Source organism: Pristiophorus japonicus, chromosome 7 (assembly GCF_044704955.1).
Source record: "Pristiophorus japonicus isolate sPriJap1 chromosome 7, sPriJap1.hap1, whole genome shotgun sequence".
NCBI lineage: Eukaryota > Metazoa > Chordata > Chondrichthyes > Pristiophoridae > Pristiophorus > Pristiophorus japonicus.
In genome coordinates this window covers 252048055-252074315 of record NC_091983.1, presented here as the reverse complement: position 1 = coordinate 252074315, position 26261 = coordinate 252048055, and the positions used below count along the sequence as shown (strand labels likewise).

Here is a 26261-nt window from a genome sequence, read left to right as displayed (position 1 = left end):
AGACTTGTTTCCACTCCTAAAGTGAGTCCTTTGGTGGCTGAACAATCCAATATGAGAACAGGTGGGACAGACATTCGTCAGGGGAAGGGGGTGCACTGATTTGTCGCACGTTCCTTCCGCTGGCTGCGCCTGACCTCTTCACACTCGCGGTGTTGAGATTCGAAGAGCTCAACGCCCTCCCGGATGCACTTTCTTCACCTAGGGCGGTCTTCGGCCAGGGACTTCCAGGTGTCATTGTTGATGTCATACTTTACCAAGGAGGTTTTGAGGGTGTCCTTGTAACATTTTCGCTGCCCACCTTTGGCTCGTTTGCCGTGAAGGAGCTCCGCATAGAGCAATTGCTTAGGGAGTCTCGTGTTTGGCATGCGAACTATGTGGCCTGCCCAGCGAAGTTGATCGAGTGTGGTTAATGCATCAATGCTGGGAATGTTAGCCTGGGCGAGGACACTGAAGCTGGTCCACCTGTCCTCCCAAGGGATTTGCAGGATCTTGCGGAGACATCGTTGGTGATATACCTCCAGCGACTTGTGGTGTCTTTTGTACATCATCCATACCTCTGATCCATACAGGAGGGCGGGTATTACTACAGCCCTGTAGACCATGAGCTTGATGGTGGATTTGAGGGCTTGGTCTTCGAACACTCTTTTCCTTAGGCGACCAAAGGCTGCACTGGTGCACTGGAGGTGATGTTGAATCTCTGCATCAATGTCTACCTTTGTTGATAAGAGGCTCCCGAGGTATGGGAGTAATGTAGACAAATGTGCTGGTGACACAAAGATAGGTGGGAAAGCAAGGTTGTGAGGAGGACACAAAGAATCTGCAAAGGCACATAGATAGACTAAGTGAATGGGCAAAAATTTGGCAGATGGAGTATAATGTGTGAAAATGTGTGATTATCTACTTTGGTCGAAAAATAAAAAAGCCAATTATTATTTAAATGGGGAGATTACAAAATGCTGAGGTACACAGGGATCTGCAACTCCTTGTACATGAAACACAAATAGTTAGCATGCATGTACAGGAAGGCAAATGGAATGTTGGTCTTTATTGCAAGGGAGATGGAGTATCAAAATAGGGAAATCCTGCTACAACTATACAGGGCTTTGGTGAGACCACACCTGGAGTACTGCATACAGTTTTGGTCTCCTTATTTAAGGATGGATATTTTTGTATTTGAGGCAGTTCAGAGAAGAATCATGAGGTTGATTCCCGAGATAAAGGGGTGGTTTTAGGAAGCAGGTTGGGCCTATACTCATTGGAGTTTAGAAAAATCTTATTGAAACGTGTAAGATTCTGAGGGGGCTCGACAGGGTAGATGCAGAAAGGATGTTTCCCCTCGTGGGGTAATCTAGAACAAGGAGGCATAGTTTCAGAATAAGGGGTCGCCCAGTTAAAACGGAGATGAGTTGATTTAATGAGTTGATCATACCGCAGGTAAAGGTTACACAAACAGATAGGGAATGGATGATCATAGAAACATAGAAAATAGGTGCAGGAGTAGGCCATTCGGCCCTTCGAGCCTGCACCACCATTCAATAAGATCTCGGCTGATCATTCCCCCAGTACTCCTTTCCTGCTTTCTCTCCATACGCCTTGATCCCTTTAGCTGTAAGGGCCATATCTAACTCCCTCTTGAATATATCCAATGAACTGGCATCAACAACTCTCAGCAGTAGGGAATTCCACAGGTTAACAACTGAGTGAAGAAGTTTCTCCTCATCTCAGTCTTAAATGGCCTACCACTTATCCTAAGACTGTGTACCCTGCTTCTGGGCATCCCCAACATCGGGAACATTCTTCCCGCATCCAACCTGTCCAGTCCCGTCAGAATCCTGTATGTTTCTATGGGACCCCCTCTCATCCTTCAAAACTCCAGTGTATAAAGGACCAGTTGATCCAGTCTCGCCTCATATGACAGTCCAGCCATCCCGGGAATCAGTCTGGTGAATCTTCGCTGCACTCCCTCAATAGCAAGAACGTCCTTCCTCAGATTAAGAGACCAAAACTGAACACAATATTCCAGGTGAGGCCTCACCAAGGCCCTGTACAACTGCAGTAAGAGCTCCCTGCTCCTATACTCAAATCCTCTAGCTATGAAGGCCAACATACCATTTGCCTTCTTCACCGCCTGCTGTACCTGTATGCCAACTTTCAATGATTGATGAACCATGACACCCAGGTCTCGTTATACCTCATCTTTTCAATCTGCCGCCATTCAGATAATATTCTGCCTTTGTGTTTTTGCCTCACATTTATCCACAATATACTGCATCTGCCATGCATTTGCCCACTCACCTAACCTGTCCAAGTCACCCTGCAGCCTCTTAGCGTCCTCCTCACCGCTCACACCGCCACCCAGTTTAGTGTCATCTGCAAACTTGGAGATATTACACTCAATTCCTTCATCTAAATCATTAATGTATATTGTAAAGAGCTGGGGTCCCAGCACTGAGCCCTGCGGCACCCCACTAGTCACTGCCTGCCTGTCGTTTATCCCGACTCTCTGCTTCCTGTCTGCCAACCAGTTCTATATCCACGTCAGTACATTGCCCCCAATACCATGTGCTTTGATTTTGCACACAAATCTCCTGTGTGGGACCTTGTCAAAAGCCTTTTGAAAGTCCAAATACACCACATCCACTGGTTAGACTACTGTTTGATGGTTTGTACACAACTCTCACTCGCGTTTTCTGCCCTTTGGTATTCCGCAGCTCTACCCATACAGATTCCACATCATCCAAGCTAATGTCCTTCCTTACTATTGCTTTAATTTCCTCTTTAACCAGCAATGCCACCCCGCCTCCTTTTCCTTTTTGTCTATCCTTCCTGACTGTTGAATACCCCTGGATGTTGAGTTCCCAGCCTTGGTCATCCTGGAGCCATGTCTTTGTGATGCCAATAATATCATATTCATTAATTGCTGCCTGTACAGTTAATTCATCCACCTTATTACAAATACTCCTCGCATTGTGGCACAGAGCCTTCAGGCGTGTCTTTTTAACATACTTCACCCTTTTAGAATTTTGCTGCAATGTGGCACTTTTTGATATTTGTCCTTGGGTTTCTCTGCCCTCCACTTTTACTTTTCTTCTTTCTATCTTTTGCTTCTGCCCTCATTCTACTTCCCTCTGTTTCCCTGCAAAGGTTCCCATCCCCTTGCCATATTAGTTTAACTCCTCCCCAACAGCACTAGAAAACACACCCCCGAGGACATTGGTTCCGGTCCTGCCCAGGTACAAACCGTCCAGCTGGTACTGATCCCACCTCCCCCAGAACCAGTTCCAATGTCCCAATGAATCGCTCCATTCTGCACCACTCCTCAAGCCACGTATTCATTTGAGCTATCCTGCGACTCCTACTCTGACTAGCACGTGGCACTGGTAGCAATCCTGAGATTACTACCTTTTAAGGGTCCTACTTTTTAAATTTAACTCCTAGCTCCCTAAATTCAGCTTGTAGGACAACTGGCTGTTCACCCTCTCCTTCAAAATGTCCTGCAACTGCTCCGAGACATCCTTGACTCTTGCACCAGGGAGGCAACATACCATCCTGGAGCCTCGATTGTGGCCACAGAAACGTCTTATCTATTTCCCTGACAAGAGCATCCCCTATCACTATAGCTCTCCCACTCTTTTTCCTGCCCTCCTGTGCAGCAGAGCCATCCATGGTGTCATGGACTTGGCTGCTGCTGCCCTGATGAGACTTCCCCCCTCTCCCGCACCCACTCTCTCTCCCCCTCCCGCACCCCCCCTCCTCCCTCCCCCACCACCCAAAGCGGTGTATCTGTTTTTGGGGGGGGGGGGGGGATGACCGCAGGGGACCTCTGCTCTACCTTCCTTCCACTGCTCTTCCTGTGGAGGTCACATCACATGGATGAACTTCAACAACTGTACATCCCTGTCAGGAGTAAAAATAAATTGGGGAAGGTGGCTCATCCGTGGCTAACAAGGAAAATTAAGGATAGTGTTAAATCCAAGGAAGAGGCATATAAATTGGCCAGAAATAGCAGCAAACCTGAGGACTGGGAGAAATTTAGAATTCAGCAGAGGAGGACAAAGGGTTTAATGAGGAGGGGGGGAAAGAGAGTATGAGAGGAAGCTTGCCTGGAACACAAAAACTGATTTCACATATCTATTGAAGCTTTTGCAGAGAAAAAGATTAGTGAAGACGAACGTAGGACCCTTGCAGTCAGATTCAGGTGAATTTATAATGGGGAACAAAGAAATGGCAGACCAGTTGAACAAATACTTTGGTTCTGTCTTCACGAAGGAAGACACAATTAACCTTCCGGAAGTATTAGGAGACCGAGGGTCTAGTGAGAAGGAGGAACTGAAGGATATCCTTATTAGTCAGGAAATTGTGTTGGGGAAATTGATCGGATTGAAGGCCGATAAATCCCCGGGGCCTGATGGTCTGCATCCGGGAATACTTAAGGAAGTGGCCATATAAAAAGTGGATGCATTGGTGATAATTTTCCAACAGTCTATCGACTCTGGATCAGTCCCTATGGACTGGAGGGTAGCTAATGTAACATCACTTTTTAAAAAAGGAGGGAGAGAGAAAACAGGTAATTATAGACCGGTTAGCCTGACATCAGTAGTGGGGAAAATGTTGGAATCAATTATTAAAGATGAAATAGCAGCGCATTTGGAAAGCAGTGACAGGATCGGTCCAAGTCAGCATGGATTTATAAAAGGGAAATTATGCTCGACAAATCTTCTGTAATTGTTTGAGGATATAACTAGTAGAGTGGACAAGGGAGAACCAGTGGATGTGGTGTATTTGAACTTTCAAAAGGCCTTTGACAAGGTTCCACACAAGAGATTGGTGTGCAAAATTAAAGCACATGGTATTGGAGGTAATGTACTAACGTGGATAGAGAACTGGTTGGCAGACAGGAAGCAGAGAGTCGGGATAAACGGGTCCTTTTCAGAATGGGACGCAGTGACTAGTGGGGTGCCGCAGGGCTCAGTGCTGGGACCCCAGCTATTTACAATATACATTAATGATTTGGATGAAGGAATGGAGTGTAATATCTCCAAGTTTGCAGATGGCACTAAACTGGGTGGCGGTGTGAGCGGTGAGGAGGACGCTAAGAGGCTGCAGAGTGACTTGTACAGGTTAGCTGAATGGGAAAATGTATGGCAGATGCAATATAATGTGCATAAATGTGAGGTTATCCACTTTGGGGGCAAAAACACGAAGGCAGGATATTATCTGAATGGCGGCAGATTAGGAAAAGGGATGTACAACGAGACCTGGGTCATTGAAAGTTGGCATGCAGATACAGCAAGCGGTGAAGGAGGCAAATGGTATGTTGGCCTTCATAGCTTGGGGATTTGAGTATAGGAGTAGGGAGGTTTTACTGCAGTTGTACAGGGCCTTGGTGAGGCCTCACCTAGAATAGTGTGTTCAGTTTTGGTCTCCTAATCTGAGGAAGGATGTTCTTGCTATTGAGGGAGTGCAGCGAAGATTCACCAGATTGATTCCCAGGATGGCTGGACTGACATATGAGGAGAGACTGGATCGACTGGGCCTTTATTCACTGGAGTTTAGAAGGATGAGAGGGGATCTCATCGAAACATTTAAAATTCTGACAGGACGGACAGGTTAAATGCAGGAAGAATGTTCCCGATGTTGGGGAAGTCCAGAACCAGGGGACAGTCTAAGGATAAGGGGTAAGCCATTTAGGACTGAGATGAGGAGAAACTTCTTCACTCAGTTGTTAACCTGTGGAATTCCCTGCCGCAGAGAGTTGTTGATGCCAGTTCATTGGATATATTCAAGAGGGAGTTCGATATGGCTCGTACTGCTAAAGGGATCAAGGGGTATGGAGAGAAAGCAGGAAAGGGGTACTGCGGGAATGATCAGCCATGATCTTATTGAATGGTGGTGCAGGCTCAAAAGGCCGAATGGTCTGCTTCTGCACCTATTTTCTATGTTTCTATGAGAAGGAATTTCTTCTGAGGGTCATGAATCTTTGGGATTCTATATCAGAGAGCTGTGGAGGCTGGGTCATTTAGAAGGTGGAGATTGACAGATTTTTGAATGATGAGAGTCAAGGGTTATGGGGAGCGGGCACGGAAGTGGAGTTGAGGCCAAGGTCAGATCAGCTGTGATTTTGTTGAGTGGCGGAGCAGGCTCGAGGGGCCAAATGGTTACTCCTGCTCCTATTTCTTACGCGTTTATGAAACTAACGGGAGGAGGAGGCCCTATGAATATTCCCATCCTCAACGATGGCGGAGCCCAGCAAGTGAGTACAAAAGACAAGGCTGAAGCATTTGCAACCATCTACAGCCAGAAGTGGCGAGGTCCCCACCGTCAGAGAAGCCAGCCTTCAGCCAATTCGATTCACTCCATGATGTCAAGAAACGGCTGAGAGCACTGGATATAGCAAAGACTATGGACCCCAACAACATCCCAGCTGTCGTGAAGACTTGTGCTCCAGAACTAGCTGCTCCTCTAGCCAAGCTGTTCCAGTATAGCTACAACACTGGCATCTACCCGACAATGTGGAAAACTACCCAGGTATGTCCCGACAACAAAAAGGACAAATCTAATCTGGCCAATTACCGGCCGACTTGTCTACTCTCAATCATCAGCAAAGTGAGGGAAGGTGTCACCGACAGTGCTATCAAGTGGCACCTGCTCACCGATGCGCAGTTTGGGTTCCGTCAAGTCCACTCAGCTCCCGACCTCATTACAGCATTGGTCCAAACATGGATACGAGCTGAATTCCAGAGGTGAGAAGAGAGATGCCCTTGACATCAAGGCTGCATTTGACAGAGTGTGGTATCAAGGAGCCCAAGTAAAATTGAACTCAGTGGGAATCAGGGGAAACTCTACACTGGATGGAGTCATACCTAGCACAAAGGAAGATGGTTGTGGTTGTTGGAGATCAATCATCCCAGCCCCTGAACATTGCTGCAAGAGTTCCTCAGGGCAGGATCCTAGGCCAAACCATCTTCAGCTGCTTCATCAATGTCCTTCTCTCCATGATAAGGTCAGAAGTGGGGATGTTCGCTGATGACTGCACAGTGTTCAGTTTCATTCGCAACTCCTCAGAATAAGAAGCAATCCATGCCTGCATTCAGCAAGATCTGGGCAACATTCAGGCTTGGGCTGATGTGGCAAGGAATATTCGCACCACACAAGTGCCAGGTAATGACCATCTCCAACAAGTGAGCAGCTAACCACCTCCCCATGATATTCAACGGCATTACCATCGCCGAATTCCCCATCAACATCTTGGGGGTCACCACTGATCACAAATTTAACTGGACCAGCCACCTTAATACTGTGGCAACAAGAGTGTGTCAGATGCTGGGTATTCTGCAGCAAGAGTCTGACCTGACTCCCCAAAGCCTTTCCACCATCTATAAAGGCACAAGTCCATGGTGGTGGGGGTCCAGAACTCACTGCCTGAAAGGGTGGTGGAGACAGAAACCCTCATTGTATTTGGATATGCATGTGAAGTGCCGTAACTTACAAGGCTACAGACCAAAAGTTGGAAAGTGGAATTAGGCTGGAATGCTCTTTGTTGGCCGGCACTGACACGATGGGCCGAATGGCCTCCTACTGTGCTGTAAACTTAGGAGCATGATGGAATACTGTTCACTTGCCTGGATGAGTGCAGCTCCAACAACACCAAAGAAGCTCGACACCAGAGGACAAAGCAGCCCACTTAATTGGCACCCCATCCACCAACTTCAACATTCACTCCCTCCACTGCATCGTGGCTGTTGTGTACCATCTATAAGATGCACTGCAGCAACTCACCACGGCTTCTTCTGCAGAACCTCCCAAACCAGTGACTTCTACCACTTAGGAAGGACATGGGCAGCATACACATGGGAGCATCATCACCTGCAAGTTCCCCTCCAAGTTACACATCATCCTGACTTGGAAATATATCACTGTTCCCTCATTGTCGCTGGGTCAAAGTCTTGGATCTCCTGTCCTAACAGCACCGTAGGAGTACATTGACCACAAGGACTGCAGCGGTTCAAGAAGGCGGATCACCACCACCTTCTCAAAGGCAATTAGAGATGGGAAATAAATGCTGGCCTTGCCAGCAATGCCAACAACCCATGAACGAATAATTTAGAAAAACATGCACTTACCAACTGGGCCATTGCAGAGTACCACCCCTCTCAGGATCCTGTAATTGTTTTACTCTCTTATTTAACAATGAACCAAAGTTGTGGCCCAATAATTCCTCCTCGTCTTCAATAACAATGTCCATAAACATACATAGATTAACTTATTCCCTGCACTGAATAAACAGGTAAAATCCCGTTGTCCATTATCAAAACATTCACCGAAAGAGATTTAAACCCCACCTCGCAATGTCATACAATCCATTCACTGTTGATCCAGTCGGTTGAGTGGAGATGGGAGCCTTCTAATTGGGGAGTTGTTGTAGTCGTGATTGTTCCTTAAACTCTGATCAATCTCAGATTTTGAAGGGTGACCTGATGATCACTTCTGTTGGAAAGGAGGAAAAACCAAAGTGAATATATTTAATAGGGCCACAGTCAGTAGAAACATTTCCCTCACTCGTCCAACTTTCTCCTTTTTATTCATTTATGTTTAACAATTTTCTCCCTTCATTTCCTGAAAACTCCTCCCTGTATAGTTCTATGGAGAGTGATCAGTATCTAAGTTCTTTTCCCAAATGAGTGTTGGTAGGCTGAGAGATCCCTGGGAGAAGAGATGGGAAAGAGGGGCATCATAGATGAGCCTGATCATCTCACTAAAGGTTCACACACCATAGTTTCCAGCCAACATAGAGATCAGAAGCAGGAACTCGGACTAATTCTTCTGCTTGATTGAAAATGTGTTTCAGTTGAAATGCTCAAGTCAATTTTTTAAAGAACTCCCTAAATCCAGAAATGTTTCAGAAGAGCAAGATCTTTTAACTGAATTTTCAACAGAAGAAAAAAGTACATTCTCAATGAACAAACTTTGTTATTAATTAGAAAGGAAAGCAAATAAAGCAATACTGTACAAGGAGGTCAATTGTTCAATTGGGAACAAGCAATCAGCAAACAGTCCCATTTCTGATCTTATGATGGAGGAAAGGCTTTGATGAAACAACTGAAGATCACTGGCTCTCGTACGTTGCTCGAAGGAATTATTGCAGCAGTGCCCTGGGGCCAAGATGACTAGCCTCCAACTGCAGCCCCTGATCCTCATTGACCAGTTTTACTAGGACTTCTTGGTGTCACATTCATTCAAATGCTATCTCGGGGATACAGTAACAGAGACAAGGTCGTCACATTTTAAATGAGACCTGTCAAAAAAATAAATCTGAGAATTCAATCTTTCGTTTCTTTGAAAATCTTATGCAAAAAGTAAAGATACTCAAATTCTCAGAAATCTACTAATGTACACTGGTAAATTCTAAAAACTGCACATGCTCACAATGCAGATGTGGTTGAAATTTCTGTCCAAGTGTCGAGGCAAAAAACATCAAATCAAAGTTCAGACTTCTGAAATAGGCAGAGGCGTTGAAGTAAAAGTTTTAATGAATGTACTAAAAGATTTTTTTTTAAATCAATGTCATTTTAATTATTGAGATATAATTTTTTGGTTAAAAAAAATTCTGTTTAAGTTCAGAGATTTCAGTTACTGAGAACAAAATGGCAGATGAAAATCTTTTCAGAGAATTGAGTGATTCAACCAGATAATCAAAAAAGCACAATAGCAAAAATTGACATTTTGAATTGCCGCTATAAATATGTAAATATGGATTTCCATTATAAATAGCAACAGAGGCACTTTCAATGTTGACACAGAAAGCGTGATTCAAAATGTGACACACAAAGTTAAGTTGTGAATAAAGACGTCCCAGAGCTCTTCGTCCATAGAGGTGGGGGTGAAGGGGGTCAAGGGAGAGGTGTTTAAAAAGGAGATGGTTGGTACTGGAGAAAAGAAGCCAAGGGTTATCTTCACATTCCAGGATGATCCTGGCGTGAACAGTTTTGGCAAAGGAGAACAAGGCCCAATAATGCTTTATGTGGCCCAGTTACAAGGGCGATAAATTGCTAAACCAGTTGTGTGCCATATATGTTCCAAGCCTGCGTCACTTGGACTTATGGGAGAGGAGATGGCTGGGAAGGGCAGTGGCCAAAAGAAACAGTGCTGAGAAGTCAGGAGAGTGAGACACAAGCAGTCAGTAGAACTAGTGGAGCAAAACCATTGCAGGAAGAGGTATAAAAGGCTGGGGAAGGTGCTGAAACCCAGTGGCACAGGGCCTATAAGAGTGGGGCAGTGTCAGGGGAAGACATGATAGCCAGAATCAACAAAGCCAAGCTGGGAAAAACCATAAAAATAGAACAGCAGCAAGAGGCTGAAATATATTAATATAAAATTTATCTGGAGAGAAACCTGGTAAAAGCAAAATGGCAGGCTGACCAGAATGAATACCACCCAGCGAAAGCCTACAATTGTACACTTAAAATTCAAAATATTCTACAGGATGCATTGCAGGTCAGTGACCAGAAGAAAAGTGACAACACTAATCATTTTAAACACCTCGAGGCATTTTACTATGTTTAAAAGTGCTATAGAAATACAAGTTGCTGTGACACAAGAATCTCCATAGGAAGTTACATCGGGACATGCAGCCCATATACTATATACATATAGCTACAATATATTTTACAATCTTACATCTGCATGCATTTTGTCAACTTTTCCTACTATAAATTTCTAGATTTCCATTATTAATGGCAGCAGCCAATATAAACGTCTGGCTGGCACGGGTTGCTCGATAGTTTTGGCCAAATATAGGAACTATCCCAATACAGATAGAATCACCTGTGTGGCACCACATCAAAAGAACCAAAACTTTACACCCCCCACGCCCTCAGCCGTTTGCGGCCGGTGAACAATCACCAGAAATCGCCCCTTTTAAGCTTGCATTTCCAACGGCTCAGGGACCAAAGGACCGGGCCCACTCCCTGAAATTAGTCTTTTGTTTACCAGCTTCCCTGGAACCCAACCTGATCAAATTCCCCGCCCCCCCCACTCAACTATCTCCGTGTGAGGCGCATTCATCCAGGCCCAGAGCCCGGCCCTCGCGTACCGGCCGGCCGAGCGTAGAAAACACCGAGAAGCCGGGCTAGTCGCAGTCGTCCAGGCGGCACGCCGAAACCCGAGGGCGACTTGGAATGGCGTCGAGCCGACGATGCCGGGAGGCTGAGGAAGCGCCAGTAGGCCGCGGGGGCAGGAGCGCGCGAGCCAGGGCGCGAGCGGAGCGGAGCGGGGCGGGGCGGGGGTCAATCGGGGCGCGCGGCACCAACGGGTTTTATTTAAACTCCAGGCGAACAAACGGTCCCGGCGGGTGCGCGGCGACGGCGCAGGGTGAGCCCGACAGGCCGCAAGCTCGCTGCCCGCGAGCCCGACACGCAGCAGAAGCCAACCTGCAACCTGCTCGACTCAGAGGGGAGGGCGTTAGCTTTTTATTTTACACAAACTGTAAATATATATAAAATTCGAAAAGAAACTACGGGATTTACTTAAATAAAAGAGTAACGGGGCGAACAACGGCCTCAAAGATGCTTTACCAAAATGGAGCCGCTCCTGCAGCGAGCTCTGCGCACGGATGGCTGCAGCGACGGCGCATGTGTGGGTAGCTGCGTGTCTTTCAGGACCAAACCCCGAGGGGGCGTGGTGCCCGGCTCCTGTGGTTCGAGCGGCTGACTGAGTGGCTGTGTCAGAGTGACTGAGTGAGTGTCAGAGTGATTGAATTACTGAGTGAGTGTCAGAGTGACTGAGTGAGTGTCAGAGTGACTGAATTACTGAGTGAGTGACTCTGTCAGAGTGACTGAGTGAGTGTCAGAGTGACTGAGTGAGTGTCAGAGTGACTGAATTACTGAGTGAGTGACTCTGTCAGAGTGACTGAGTGAGTATCAGAGTGACTGAGTGAGTGTCAGAGTGACTGAATTACTGAGTGAGTGACTCTGTCAGAGTGACTGAGTGAGTGTCAGAGTGACTGAGTGACTGACAGAGTGACTGAATTACTGAGTGAGTGACTCTGTCAGAGTGACTAACTGAGTGAGTGGCTGTGTTAGAGTGACTGAGTGAGTGTCAAAGTGAGTGACTGAGTGAGTGTCAGAGTGACTGACTGAGTGGCTCAGTCTGAGTGAGTGGCTGTCAGAGTGACTGAGTGAGTGGCTCAGTCAGAGTCACTGACTGAGTGAGTGGCTGGCTGAGTGACTGAGTGAGTGTCTGGCTGGCTGACTGGCTGGCCGAGTGAGTGGCTGGCTGGCTGAGTGGCTGGCTGACTGACTGGCTGGCCGAGTGAGTGGCTGGCTGAGTGACTGAGTGAGTGGCTGACTGGCTGGCCGAGTGAGTGGCTGGCTGGCTGGCTGAGTGGCTGGCTGAGTGACTGAGTGAGTGTCTGACTGGCTGGCTGACTGACTGGCTGAGTGAGTGAGTGGCTGGCTGGCTGGCTGAATGACTGAGTGAGTACATTTCTGGGTGGCTGAGTGAATGAGTGGCTGGCTGAGTGTCTGTCTGGCTGGCTGACTGACTGAGTGAGTGAGTGAGTGGCCGACTGGCTGGCACCTGAGATGGAGCAGCTCCTCACAGCACCGTTATAAACACTGGATGTCTAGATCTCCTATAGCATTGCTTGAGGTGAGTTAGCGGGCACAACTATATGGTTTAAGCCATTACATCTGAGCCACCGAATGAGTCAAGTGCCATTTGTATTAAATGCTGCTCTGCGATGTTCCAGGTAGTTTGGAGATCAAATCCCATTATCCTGTAAATGAGTGATCTTTTACAAGTGTCAGCTGCGGCTCAGTGGGTAGCACACTCGCCTCTCAGTCAGAGCAGGGACTTGTGCATAAAAATCTAGGCTGACACTCCAGCGCAGTGCTGAGGGAGTGCTGCACTGTTGGAGGTGTCGTCTTTTGGATGAGACATTAAACCGAGGCCCCGTCTGCTCTTTCAGGTGGAGGTAAAAGATCCCATGCCACTATTTGAAGAAGAGCAGCGGAGTTACCCCCAGTGTCCTGGCAAATACTAATCCGTCCAGCAACATAACAAACCGATTATCTGGTGATTATTGTTGTGTATGAAGAAAGAGTCAGACTGAACACTGTGAGCTCAAAGTAAAGTGTGACCGTAGTCTTTTATTGCAGGTCTCCAGAGTGCCTCTCCAACCTGTGAGACCTCCTTAAGTACCTGTGCTCTCAAGGGATTATGGGATCCCTTGGGACTCCAGGGGATGAGTCCTCTGGTGGCTGTACAAGGTAATTACAAGTTTACATATATAACAACTATCACATTGTTGTTTGTGGGAGCTTGCTGTGTGCAAATTGGCTGCTGCGTTTTCTTGGTGACTATAGTGATGGCCTCTAATTATGCGCTACCCTACAAGTGGAAACATTCTCTCTGTATCACTTTATGAAAACCTTTCAAAATTTTAAAGACCTCAATTAGGTCACCATTCAGCCTTTTTTCCAGAGAAAAGAGACCTAGCCTGTTCACCCTTTCCTGATATGTATACCCTCGCATTTCTGTAAATCTTTTCTGCACCCTCTCCAGTGCCTCTATATCCTTTTTATAATATGGCGATCAGAGCTGCATGCAGTACTCTCGGTGTGGTCTAACCAAGGTTTGATACAGGTTGAGCATAACTTCACTACTTGTCAATTCTCTACCTCTGGAAATAATCCCTAGTACTTGGTTTGCTTTTTTATTGCTTTCTTAATCTGTGTCATAACTTTTAGTGATTTGCGTATTTGTACTCCGAGATCCCTTTGTTCACCTACCCCACCTAGACTCACACCCTCAAAGTAATAAGTGACCTTACTAAACTTCCTACCAAAATGTAATACCTCACATTTATCTGTGTTGAACTTCATTTGCCAATTATATGTCCATTCTGCAAGTTTATTAAGGTCCTCCGGTAATTTGTTGCAGTATTGACTATCACCCGCAATTTGGTGTCATTTGCAAATTTAGAAATTGTGTTTTTGATTCTTGAAGGCCTTTTGAAAATCTAGATAAATTACATCTGTAACATTACCATAGTCTACTGTGTTACCTTTTAAAATTCAATGAGGTTGGTTAAAAAGTCGGACCTCAAAGGTAGTAATCTCAGGATTGCTACCAGTGCCACGTGCTAGTCAGAGTAGGAATCGCAGGATAGCTCAGATGAATACGTGGCTTGAGGAGTGGTGCAGAAGGAAGGGAAGGGTGGGACATTGGAACCGGTTCTGGGGAAGGTGGGACCAGTACAAACCGGACGGTCGACACCTGGGCAGGACTGGAACCAATGTCTTCGGGGGAGTGTTTGCGAGTGCTGTTGGGGAGCGGTTAAACTAATATGGCAGGGGGATGGGAATCTAAGCAGGGAGACAGAGGGAAGTAGAATGGGGGCAGAAGCAAAAGATAGAAAGAAGAAAAGTAAAAGTGGAGGGCAGAGAAACCCAAGGCAAAAATCACATTACAGCAAAATTCCAAAAGGGCAAAGTATGTTAAGAAGACAAGCCTGAAGGCTCTGTGCCTCAATGCGAGGAGTATTCATAATAAGGTGGACGAATTAACTGTACAGGCAGAAATTAATGAATATGATATAATTGGCGTCACGAAGACATGGCTCCAGGGTGACCAAGGCTGGGAAGTCAACATCCAGAGGTATTCAACATTCAGGAAGGATAGACAGAAAGGAAAAGGAGGTGGGGTGGCGTTGCTGGTTAAAGCGGAAATTAATGCAATAGTAAGAAAGGACATGAGCTTGGATGATGTGGAATCGGTATGGGTGGAGCTGCAGAATACCAAAGGGCAGAAAACGCTAGTGAGAGTTGTATACAGACCACCAAACAGCAGTCATGAGATTGAGGACAGCATCAAACAACAAATTAGGGACACGTGCAATAAAGGTACAGCAGTTATCATGGGCGACTTTAATCTACACATAGATTGGGCTAACCAAACTGGTAGCAATACAGTGGAGGAGGAGTTCCTGGAGTGCATTAGGGATGGTTTACTAGACCAATATTTCGAGGAACCAACTAGATGGCTGGCCATCCTAGACTGGGTGATGTGTAATAAGAAAGGACTAATTAGCAATCTTGTTGTGCGAGGCCCCTTGGGGAAGAGTGACCATAATATGGTAGAATTCTTTATTAAGATGGAGAGTGACACAGTTAATTCAGAGACTAGGGTCCTGAACTTAAGGAAAGGTAACTTCGATGGTATGAGACGTGAATTGGCTAGAATAAACTGGCAAATGATACTTAAAGGGTTGACGATGGATCGGCAATGGCAAATATTTAAAATCACATGGATGAACTTCAACAATTGTACATCCCTGACTGGAGTAAAAATAAAATGGGAAAGGTGGCTCAACCGTGGCTAACAAGGGAAATTAAGGATCATGTTAAATCCAAGGAAGAGGCATATAAATAGGCCAGAAAAAGCAGCAAACCTGAGAACTGGGAGAAATTTAGAATTCAGCAGAGGAGGACAAAGGGTTTAATTAGGAGGGGGGAAAATAGAGTATGAGAGGAAGCTTACCAGGAATATAAAAAACTGACTGCAAAAGCTTCTATAGACATGTGAAGAGAAAAAGATTGGCGAAGACAAACGTAGGTCCCTTGCAGTCAGATTCAGGTGAATTTATAATGGGGAACAAAGAAATGGCAGACCAGTTGAACAAATACTTTGGTTTTTATTCATGAAGGAAGACACAAATAACCTTCTGGAAGTGCTAGGGGACCGAGGGTCTAGTGAGAAGGAGGAACTGAAGGATATCCTTATTGGGCGGGAAATTGTGTTAGGGAAATTGATGGGATTGAAGGCCGATAAATCCCCAGGGCCTGATAGTCTGCATCCCAGAGTACTTAAGGAAGTGGCCATAGAAATAGTGGATGCATTGGCGATCATTTTCCAACAGTCTATCGACTCTGGATCAGTTTCTATGGACTGGAGGGTAGCTAATGTAACACCACTTTTTAAAAAAGGAGGGAGAGAGAAAACGGGTAATTATAGACCAGTTAGCCTGACATCAGTAGTGGAGAAAATGCTGGAATGAATTATTAAAGATGAAATAGCAGCGCATTTGGAAAGCAGTGACAGGATCGGTCCAAGTCAGCATGGATTTATGAAAAGGAAATCATGCTTGACAAATCTAGTAGAGTGAACAAAGGAGAACCAGTGGATGTGGTGTATTTGGACTTTCAAAAGGCTTTTGACAAGGTCCCACACAAGAGATTGGTGTGCAAAATCAAAGCACATGGTATTGGAGGTAATGTACTGATGTGGATCGAGAACTGGTTGGCAGACAGGAAGCAGAGAGTCGGGATAAACGGGTCCTTTTCAGAATGGCAGGCAGTGACTAGTGGGGTGCCGCAGGGCTCAGTGCTGGGACCCCAGCTATTTGCAATATACATTAATGATTTGGATGAAGGAATTGAGTGTAATATCTCCAAGTTTGCAGATGATACTAAACTGGGCGGCGGTGTGAGTTGTGAGGAGGATGCTAAGAGGCTGCAGGGTGACTTGGACAGGTTAGGTGAGTGGGAAAATACATGGCAGATGCAGTATAATGTGGATAAATGTGAGATTATCCACTTTGGGGGCAAAAACACGAAGGCAGAATATTATCTGAATGGCGGCAGATTAGGAAAAGGGGAGGTGCAACGAGACCTGAGTGTCATGGTTAATCAGTCATTGAAAGTTGGCATGCAGGTAAAGCAGGCGTTGAAGAAGGCAAATGGTATGTTGGCCTTCATAGCTAGGGGATTTGAGTATAGGATCAGGGAGGTCTTACTGCAGTTGTACAGGGCCTTTGTGAGGCCTCACCTGGAATATTGTGTTCAGTTTTGGTCTCCTAATCTGAGGAAGGACGTTCTTGCTATTGAGGGAGTGCAGCGAAGGTTCACCAGATTGATTCCCGGTTTGGCAGGACTGACATATGAGGAGAGACTGGATCAACTGGGCCTTTATATATTGGAGTTTAGAAGGATGAGAGTGGATCTCATAGAAACATATAAAATTCTGACGGAACTGGACAGGTTAGATGCAAGAAGAAGGTTCCCGATGTTGGGGAAGTCCAGAACCGGGGGAGAGGTAGGCCATTTAGGACTGAAATGAGGAGAAACTTCTTCAGTTAGAGAGTTGTTAACCTGTGGAATTGTCTACCACAGAGAGTTGTTAATGCCAGTTCATTGGATATCTTCAAGAGGGAGTTAGATATGGCTCTTAGGGCTAAAGGGATCAAGGTGTATGGAGAGAAAGCAGGAAAGGGGTACTGAGGGAATGATCAGCCATGATCTTATTGAATGGTGTTGCAGGCTCGAAGGGCTGAATGGCCTACTCCTGCACCTATTGTCTATGTTGCTATGAAGCAAGACTTTCCCTTTTGAAATTCATGCTGACTATGCATTATTGTATTTTTGCTTTCTAGTTGTTCTGTTTTGTCCTTTAGTAGAGATTCCAGTATTTTTCCTACCGCCGATAAGCTGACTGGTCTATAATTCCCTTGACATGTTTTATCCATCTTCTTAAATATAGGTATTACGTTAACTATCCACCAGTCCTCTGGCAATTCACCTTTTTCTAACGAATTATTAATTTTGCTATCTCTTCCCTTGATTCTTTTAAAATGCGTGGATACAATCCATCTGAACCAGGGGTTTTATCCCCTCTGAGTTTGATTAGAAACATAGAAAATAGGTGCAGGAGCAGGCCATTCAGACCTTCTAGCCTGCACCGCCATTCAATGAGTTCATGGCTGAACATGCAACTTCAGTACCCACTTCCTGCTTTCACGCCATACCCCTTGATCCCCCGAATAGTAAGGACTTCATCTAACTCCCTTTTGAATATATTTAGTGAATTGGCCTCAACTACTTCCTGTGGTAGAGAATTCCACAGGTTCACCACTCTCTGGGTGAAGAAGTTTCTCCTTATCTCGGTCCTAAATGGCTTACCCCTTATCCTTAGACTGTGACCCCTGGTTCTGGACTTCCCCAACATTGGGAACATTCTTCCTGCATCCAACCTGTCCAAACCCGTCAGAATTTTAAACGTTTCTATGAGGTCCCCTCTCACTCTTCTGAACTCCAGTGAATACAAGCCCAGTTGATCCAGTCTTTCTTGATAGGTCAGTCCCACCATCCCGGGAATCAGTCTGGTGAATCTTCACTGCACTCCCTCAATAGCAAGAATGTCCTTCCTCAAGTTAGGAGACCAAAACTGTACACAATACTCCAGGTGTGGCCTCACCAAGGCCCTGTACAACTGTAGCAACACCTCCCTGCCTCTGTACTCAAATCCCCTCGCTATGAAGGCCAACATGCCATTTGCTTTCTTAACCGCCTGCTGTACCTGCATGCCAACCTTCAATGACTGATGTACCATGACACCCAGGTCTCGTTGCACCTCCCCTTTTCCTAATCTGTCACCATTCAGATAATAGTCTGTCTCTCTGTTTTTATCACCAAAGTGGATAACCTCACATTTATCCACATTATACTTCATCTGCCACGCATTTGCCCACTCACCTAACCTATCCAAGTCACTCTGTAGCCTCATAGCATCCTCCTCGCAGCTCACACTGCCACCCAACTTAGTGTCATCCGCAAATTTGGAGATACTACATTTAATCCCCTCGTCTAAATCATTAATTACAATGTAAACAGCTGGGGCCCCAGCACAGAATCCTGCGGTACCCCACTAGTCACTGACTACCATTCCGAAAAGTACCCATTTACTCCTACTCTTTGCTTCCTGTCTGACAACCAGTTCTCAATCCACGTCAGCACACTACCCCCAATCCCATGTGCTTTAACTTTGCACATTAATCTCCTGTGTGGGACCTTGTCGAAAGCCTTCTGAAAGTCCAAATATACCACATCAACTGGTTCTCCTTTGTCCACTTTATTGGAAACATCCTCAAAAAATTCCAGAAGATTTGTCAAGCATGATCTCCCTTCCACAAATCCATGCTGACTTGGACCTATCATATCACCATTTTCCAAATGCGCTGCTATGACATCCTTAATAATTGATTCCATTATTTTACCCACTACTGAGGTCAGGCTGACCGGTCTATAATTCCCTGCTTTCTCTCTCCCTCCTTTTTTAAAAAGTGGGGTTACATTGGCTACCCTCCACTCGATAGGAACTGATCCAGAGTCAATGGAATGTTGGAAAATGACTGTCAATGCATCCGCTATTTCCAAGGCCACCTCCTTAAGTACTCTGGGATGCAGTCCATCAGGCCCTGGGGATTTATCAGCCTTCAATCCCATCAATTTCCCCAACACAATTTCCCGACTAATAAAGATTTCCCTCAGTTCCTCCTCCTTAATAGACCCTCTGACCACTTTTATATCCGGAAGGTTGTTTGTGTCCTCCTTAGTGAATACTGAACCAAAGTACTTGTTCAATTGGTCTGCCATTTCTTTGTTCCCCGTTATGACTTCCCCTGATTCTGACTGCAGGGGACCTACGTTTGTCTTTACTAACCTTTTTCTCTTTACGTGCCTATAGAAACTTTTGCAATCCGCCTTAATGTTCCCTGCAAGCTTCTTCTCGTACTCCATTTTCCCTGCCCTAATCAAACCCTTTGTCCTCCTCTGTTTATTTAATATATCCCCTCTTTTTATTTTAAATATACTCATCTCATTACTAATCTTATCATCCAATGTCATGTCCACCTGTTCTATCTCGCTGGTAAATACTGAAGCAAAATAATTATTTAATATTTGTGCCACCACTCTATTGTTACCTGTGGTGTTATCCTGTCTGTCCCTTCATGGCCCTATTCCCAACCCAACATTCCTTTTTTATTGATGTGCCTATAAAATATTTTACCATTTTGTTTTATGTTCCTTGATAATTTAATTTCATAGTTCCTCTTTGCCTTCCTATTTTTTTGACTTCTCTCCTAATCTTTTCATGCTGTCTGTGTACTTAATGTATGCCTCTTTCCTTGCCCTCAATTGTTCCCTTATGGCTTTATTCATCCATAGAGTCTCATTATTAAATCCTCAAATGTTGGAGTCCATTATTAAAGAAGCAGTAGCAGGACATTTGGAAAAGCATAATTCAGTCAGACAGAGTCAGCATGGATTTATGAAGGGGAAGTCATGTTTGAAAAATTTGCTGAAATTCTTTGAGGATGTAACAAACAGGGTGGATAAAGGGGAACCAGTGGATGTGGTGTATTTGGACTTCCAGAAGGCATTTGACAAGGTGCCACATAAAAGGTTACTGCACAAGATAAAAGTTCACAGGGTTGGCATATATTAGCATGGATAGAGGATTGGCTAACTAGCAGAAAACAGAGAGTTGGGATAAATGGTTCATTCTCGGGTTGGCAATCAGTAACTAGTGGGGTGCTGCAGGGATCAGTGCTGGGACCCCAACTATTTACAATCTATATTAATGACTTGGAAAAAGGGACCGAGTGTAACGTAGCCAAGTTTGCTGATGATACAAAAATGGGAGGAAAAGCAACGTGTGAGGAGGACACAAAAAAATCTGCTAAAGGACATAGACAGGCTAAGTGAGTGGGCAAAAATTTGGCAGAAGGAGTATAATGTTGGAAAGTGTGAGGTTATGCACTATGGCAGAAAAAAAAATCAAAGAGCAAGTTATTATTTAAATGGAGAAAGATGCAGTACAGCGGGGCCCGGGGGTACGAAACCCAAAAGGTTAATATGCAGGTGCAGCAAGTGATCAGGAAGGCCAATGGAATCTTGGCCTTTTTTGCAAAGGGGATGGAGTATAAAAGCAGGGAAGTCTTGCTTCAGCTATATTAGGTATTGGTGAGGCCACACCTGGAATACTGCATACAGTTTTGGTTTCCATATTTACAAAAGGATATACTTGCTTTGGAGGCAGTTCAGAGAAGGTTCACTAGGTTGATTCCGGAGATGAGGGGGTTGACTTATGAGGAAAGGTTGAGTAGGTTGGTCCTCTCTACTCATTGGAATTCAGAAGAATGAGAGATGATCTTATCGAAACGTATAAGATAATGAGGGGGCTTGACAAGGTGGATGCAGAGAGGAGATAGGGGAGATCAGAACTAGGGGGCATAATCTTAGAATAAGGGGCCGCCCATTTAAAACTGAGATGAGGAGGAATTTCTTCTCTCAGAGAGATGTAAATCTGTTGAATTCGCTGCCTCAGAGAGCTGTGGAAGCTGGGACATTGAATAAATTTAATACAGAAATAGACAGTTTCTTAACCGATAAGGGAGTTAAGGGGTTATGGGGAGCGGGCAGGGAAGTGGACCTGCGCCATGATCGTATTAAATGGCGGAGCAGGCTCGAGGGGCCATATGGCCTTCTTCTGCTCCTATTTCTTATGTTCTTATTAGTGTTTAATTTCTTCTTTCTTTTTCGCGGAATATATTGTTCCTGCACTCTGTTGAACACCATTTAAAATGTTTTCCATTGCTGTTCGTCATCGTTTTTTTGCCAGTATTGTTGCCCATTTTATTTTCCCAAGTTCTATTCTCAGCCCCTCCAATTTATTACTCTGGTTTTCGTTGTACTTATGTCCTTCTCAATTATCATCTTAAGACGTATAATGTATTATGCTCACTATTGCCTAGATGTTCCCCTACTTTTACTTCTCTTATCTGGTCGTGAAAGGCGCAATATAAATGCAAGTCTTTCTTTATTCTGCTGTTCCCCACCGCTCCTTGGACAGCCTTCTGAGCCATGGTTCCTTGGTCTGCATTGTGACTGTCCTCCTTGCAGTCTTTCTCCTTGTTCTCACAGATAGCAAGTACACCGTACCTGTTGGACAGGACCAGTGTCTGTGGGAGCTCCTTCTCAACCTCTCCTAAATCCCTGCTCCCAGCTCCCGAACAGTCACACCTTTCTTGAATCTGTGTTTTCCTCTGGGATGTGACTGTATTCTGGATAAAACTGTCCAGAAATTCCTCCCCCTCCCTTATGCGTCAGAGTGTCTCCAACTTACACTCCTGCTCAATGACTCTGAGCCGGAGAGATTCAAGATGGAGACATCTCCCCCGGACCTCCGCGACTCTCTTTTTTCACCCCCCCCCGCGACTCTCCCTCCGCGACTGCCCCCCCCCGCCGACCTCCGTGACTGTCCCCAACCCCCCCCCCCCGACCTCCGCAACTATCCCCCCGCCCCCCCCCGGACCTCCGCGACTCTCTTTTTTCACCCACCCCGCTACTCTCCCTCCGCGACTGTCCCCCCCACCCCCCGACCTCCGCGACTGTCCCCCCACTTCCCCCCGGACCTCCACGACCGCCCCCCCACCCCGAGACCCGACGCCACCTATCTGTAAATCCAGCCCGAAGTCTTGGGCCCGGCCGTTCAGCCTCCTTCTCTCCCTTCCTTCCCTCCCTCTCTCCTTCCCTCCCTCTCTCCTTCCCTCCCTCTCTCCTTCCCTCCCTCCTCTCTCACCTTCCCTCCCTCCTCTCTCCTTCCTTCCCTCCCTCTCTCCTTCCCTCCCAATCTCCTTCCCTCCCTCTCTCCATCCATCCCAATCTCCTTCCCTCCCTCTCTCCTTCCCTCCCTCCCTCTCTCCTTCCCTCCCTCCCTCTCTCCTTCCCTCCCTCCCTCTCTCCTTCCCTCCCTCCCTCTCTCCTTCCCTCCCTCCCGCTCTCCTTCCCTCCCTCCCGCTCTCCTTCCCTCCCTCCCGCTCTCCTTCCCTCCCTCCCGCTCTCCTTCCCTCCCTCCCGCTCTCCTTCCCTCCCTCCCGCTCTCCTTCCCTCCCTCCCGCTCTCCTTCCCTCCCTCCCGCTCTCCTTCCCTCCCTCCCGCTCTCCTTCCCTCCCTCCCGCTCTCCTTCCCTCCCTCCCGCTCTCCTTCCCTCCCTCCCGCTCTCCTTCCCTCCCTCCCGCTCTCCTTCCCTCCCTCCCGCTCTCCTTCCCTCCCTCCCGCTCTCCTTCCCTCCCTCCCTCCTTCTCTCCCTCCCTCTCTCCTTCCCTCCCTCCTCCCTCTCTCCTTCCCTCCCTCCTCTCTCTCTCCTTCCCTCCCTCCTCTCTCTCTCCTTCCCTCCCTCCTCTCTCTCCCCTTCCCTCCCTCCTCTCTCCTCCCTCCTCTCTCTCCCCTTCCCTCCCTCCTCTCTCTCCACTTCCCTCCCTCCTCTCTCTCTCCTTCCCTCCCTCCTCTCTCTCTCCTTCCCTCCCTCCTCTCTCTCTCCTTCCCTCCCTCCTCTCTCTCTCCTTCCCTCCCTCCTCTCTCTCTCCTTCCCTCCCTCCTCTCTCTCTCCTTCCCTCCCTCCTCTCTCTCTCCTTCCCTCCCTCCTCTCTCTCTCCTTCCCTCCCTCCTCTCTCCTTCCCTCCCTCCTCTCTCCTTCCCTCCCTCCTCTCTCCTTCCCTCCCTCCTCTCTCCTTCCCTCCCTCCTCTCTCCTTCCCTCCCTCCTCTCTCCTTCCCTCCCTCCTCTCTCCTTCCCTCCCTCCTCTCTCCTTCCCTCCCTCCTCTCTCCTTCCCTCCCTCCTCTCTCCTTCCCTCCCTCCTCTCTCCTTCCCTCCCTCCTCTCTCCTTCCCTCCCTCCTCTCTCCTTCCCTCCCTCCTCTCTCCTTCCCTCCCTCCTCTCTCCCTCCCTCCCTCCTCTCTGCCCTCCTTCCCTCCTCTCTGCCTTCCTTCCCTCCTCTCTGCCTTCCTTCCCTCCTCTCTGTCTTCCTACCCTCCCTCCCTCCCTCCTCTCTCTCATCTTCCCTCCCTCCCTCCTCTCGCCTTCCTTCCCTCTGTCGAAATCTCGACCTCAGAAAAGAATGACTCCGACACTTACAGCTCCGATGGAAGTTTCCCTTTTAATTTACTTGCTCGCAAGGGGTAGGTTTCACTCAGTCAAGGGCCAAATGAACACCTCCGCAATGGTACAGCTTCACAAGATATTTATACAGTAAAACCCAAGTTCTGGCCTCTCCCTGTGTATTGCTCTGTCTCACAGTCAGTGAATACAGATAAAGAGTTAATTACTATATCCTGGTCCTGAAATGGTATCCAGATATTTCCTTTTGTCAGGGTTATCAGAAAGCCAAACGGCCATTACTCCATGAGTCATAGGTAATGGGCTATCACCTGTCTTGTATTGTATCAGGATTATCCAATTTCCTGGTCAGTTTACCTGTTTGCTTCAAATGGATGAGGTAAAGGAAAGAGATAATGGCTAGAAGATAAGGGTGGGGTGACATGGAACTCCTGTAGTGTAGACAATAGGAGAGCACCATGGGGGGTTACTTGTCTCAGCATGACTTGTCTCCTAGCTGTCTGATAACCATCAGCCATCTAACAGCAGGTTTAGCTGTTCATAATAAGCTGGCTATCAAAAAATGCAGAAAGTTCTGGAAGGGCCAGGACTCCATTTTAATCAAAAGGCACACAAATACCGTATGGTATCAGCTTAGATAAAAATACATTTCCACATTCCCCCATTTTGTCCTTCACAAGGACAACTCAATCCATTCTGATCTTGTACAGTCTCTCCATTTCCATTTCTTTTAGTTTCATTACTCACTCGGCATATTATACCTTCAGGATTTCCTATTCTGGGAGTAATGCTTAGGAAGGGAGGCTGATGGTTAATATCATAATTGGGCTGGTACCATCCCTGGAAGGCTGTAAGTTTATACCCTGCCGACCTCCATTCTGTTTGCTCCTTTGTTTCTGGCCCCTTAGTTAGTTTTGTCCTGTTTTGCACTGTCAACCATTCTACCATTTCTGATTCGTTAAAGGGGACAGATCTCAGGGGAATACCCCCCCTGGAGTGGACAGGTACATGGGAACATATCCAGCAACTCGACAAGTTTCTTTCTTGAGCATACCTATGACTCAGAGCCATAAATACGTTTACGTGCAATTCCCTTCGGTGGTGGGTCTGTACCCCTGGTGTAATCAATAATGTGAAGTAAAACCCTGTCAAGCCCAGCACCATCAGTCCCCATAGTCCATACAGTTCTTTATTCAGTCTTCCTTTTTCTGTTCCTCTGATTCCTTCGTCCCTTCCTCCTGGTCGGGTGCCCGTTTGCAATGGGATGCGTGGATCCATGTTGGTCTTTCCTTTACCTTGATTGCAGTATTGGTCGCCAGCAAGACCTGGTATGGTCCTTCGAATCTTGGCTGTAGACTGCTTTTCCTTTTAAAAATCTTGATGTAAACGAATTCCCCTGGCTCCAGGTTATGACACTTCCCTTCCGCTGGCTTGACTTGGGCTTCCTTTACCTGTGAATGAAAGCTGGAAATACATTTGGTTAGTGCAATACAATAATTCAACATATTTTCCTCCATTTTGTGGATGTCCATCTGTTTTGCAGTAAATGGTGCTGTAAAAGGTAGTCGTTGGGGACGTCCCATAACTATCTCATGTGGTGACAGGCCTGTTGTTCTGTTGGTTGCAGATCGCATTACCATCAAAGCTAAGGGCAGCAGTTCTGTCCATTTCAGTCCAGTGTCATTGCATAGTTTTGCCAGCTTATTTTTAAGCATTCCACTTGTTCTGCATTTTTGATAGGGGTTCCTGAAGAAGTCAGGTACCCGCGAATCTTCCAAATTTGTCCATAGTCATGTGATACCCCAAAAGCATACCTGGAGTCAGTGTAGATATTAACTGTGTGTCCTTCAGCTAGAATACAGGCTCAAGTTAACGCAAACAATTCGGCTTGTTGGGCTGAAACGGAGTCTGGAAGAGAGGCTGTTTCGACAAAAATTAAACTGAGTTACAATTGCATAAGCTGCTCTCAGTTGGCCCCTATCATTTTGTAAGTCTGATCCGTCAACATAGTACACTAGATCAGGGTTACACATTGGTACATCTGTTAGATTGATACGTGGTTTAGTCACTAATTCGGTTACCATTTCACATGAATGGGGTTCGCCGTCGTCTTCCGTGGGGAGTAGAGTGGCTGGATTTAAGGTAGTGCATCTTTTGATGACAAGGTTCGGATTTGATAACAGTTCGACCTCGTATTTGGTGGTTCTTGCGGAGGTTAGGTGTTGGGTGGCACATTTAGTAAGTAAAATCTCGACAGAGTGTGGGATATATAAAATGGTCTGATGATTTAGAGTTATTGTCCGAGCCTGTTGCATAGCATAATAAGCTGCTGCCAACAAAGGAAGACATCCTGGTAGTCCGCGTGCCACTGGGTCTAGTTGGGTACTGAAATATGCTACCGGTCGCTGCCTGTCCCCATGTAACTGAGTCAAAACAGATTGTGCAAAACCCGACTTGTGATGCACAAATAAGTTGAATAGCTTAGTGTAATCTAGTAATTCCCAAGGCTGGTGCTGAAGTGAGGGAC

The 26261-nt window shown here is 46.4% G+C and overlaps 1 protein-coding gene across 4 annotated transcripts in view; it reads right to left on the bottom strand.

The window, feature by feature from the left end:
* The window catches only part of znf318 (zinc finger protein 318), a 104241-nt gene extending 92595 nt beyond the window's left edge, over nt 1–11646 (bottom strand). For 2 of the 4 annotated variants that reach the window (XM_070885905.1, XM_070885906.1), the window contains exon 1: nt 8124–8333. In XM_070885905.1, the coding sequence (XP_070742006.1) occupies nt 8124–8251 (128 nt within the window). In that variant the 5' untranslated portion in view covers nt 8252–8333. The other 2 variants (XM_070885907.1, XM_070885908.1) reach the window with 2 other exon arrangements.
* Between the last annotated feature and the right edge of the window lie 14615 nt (nt 11647–26261).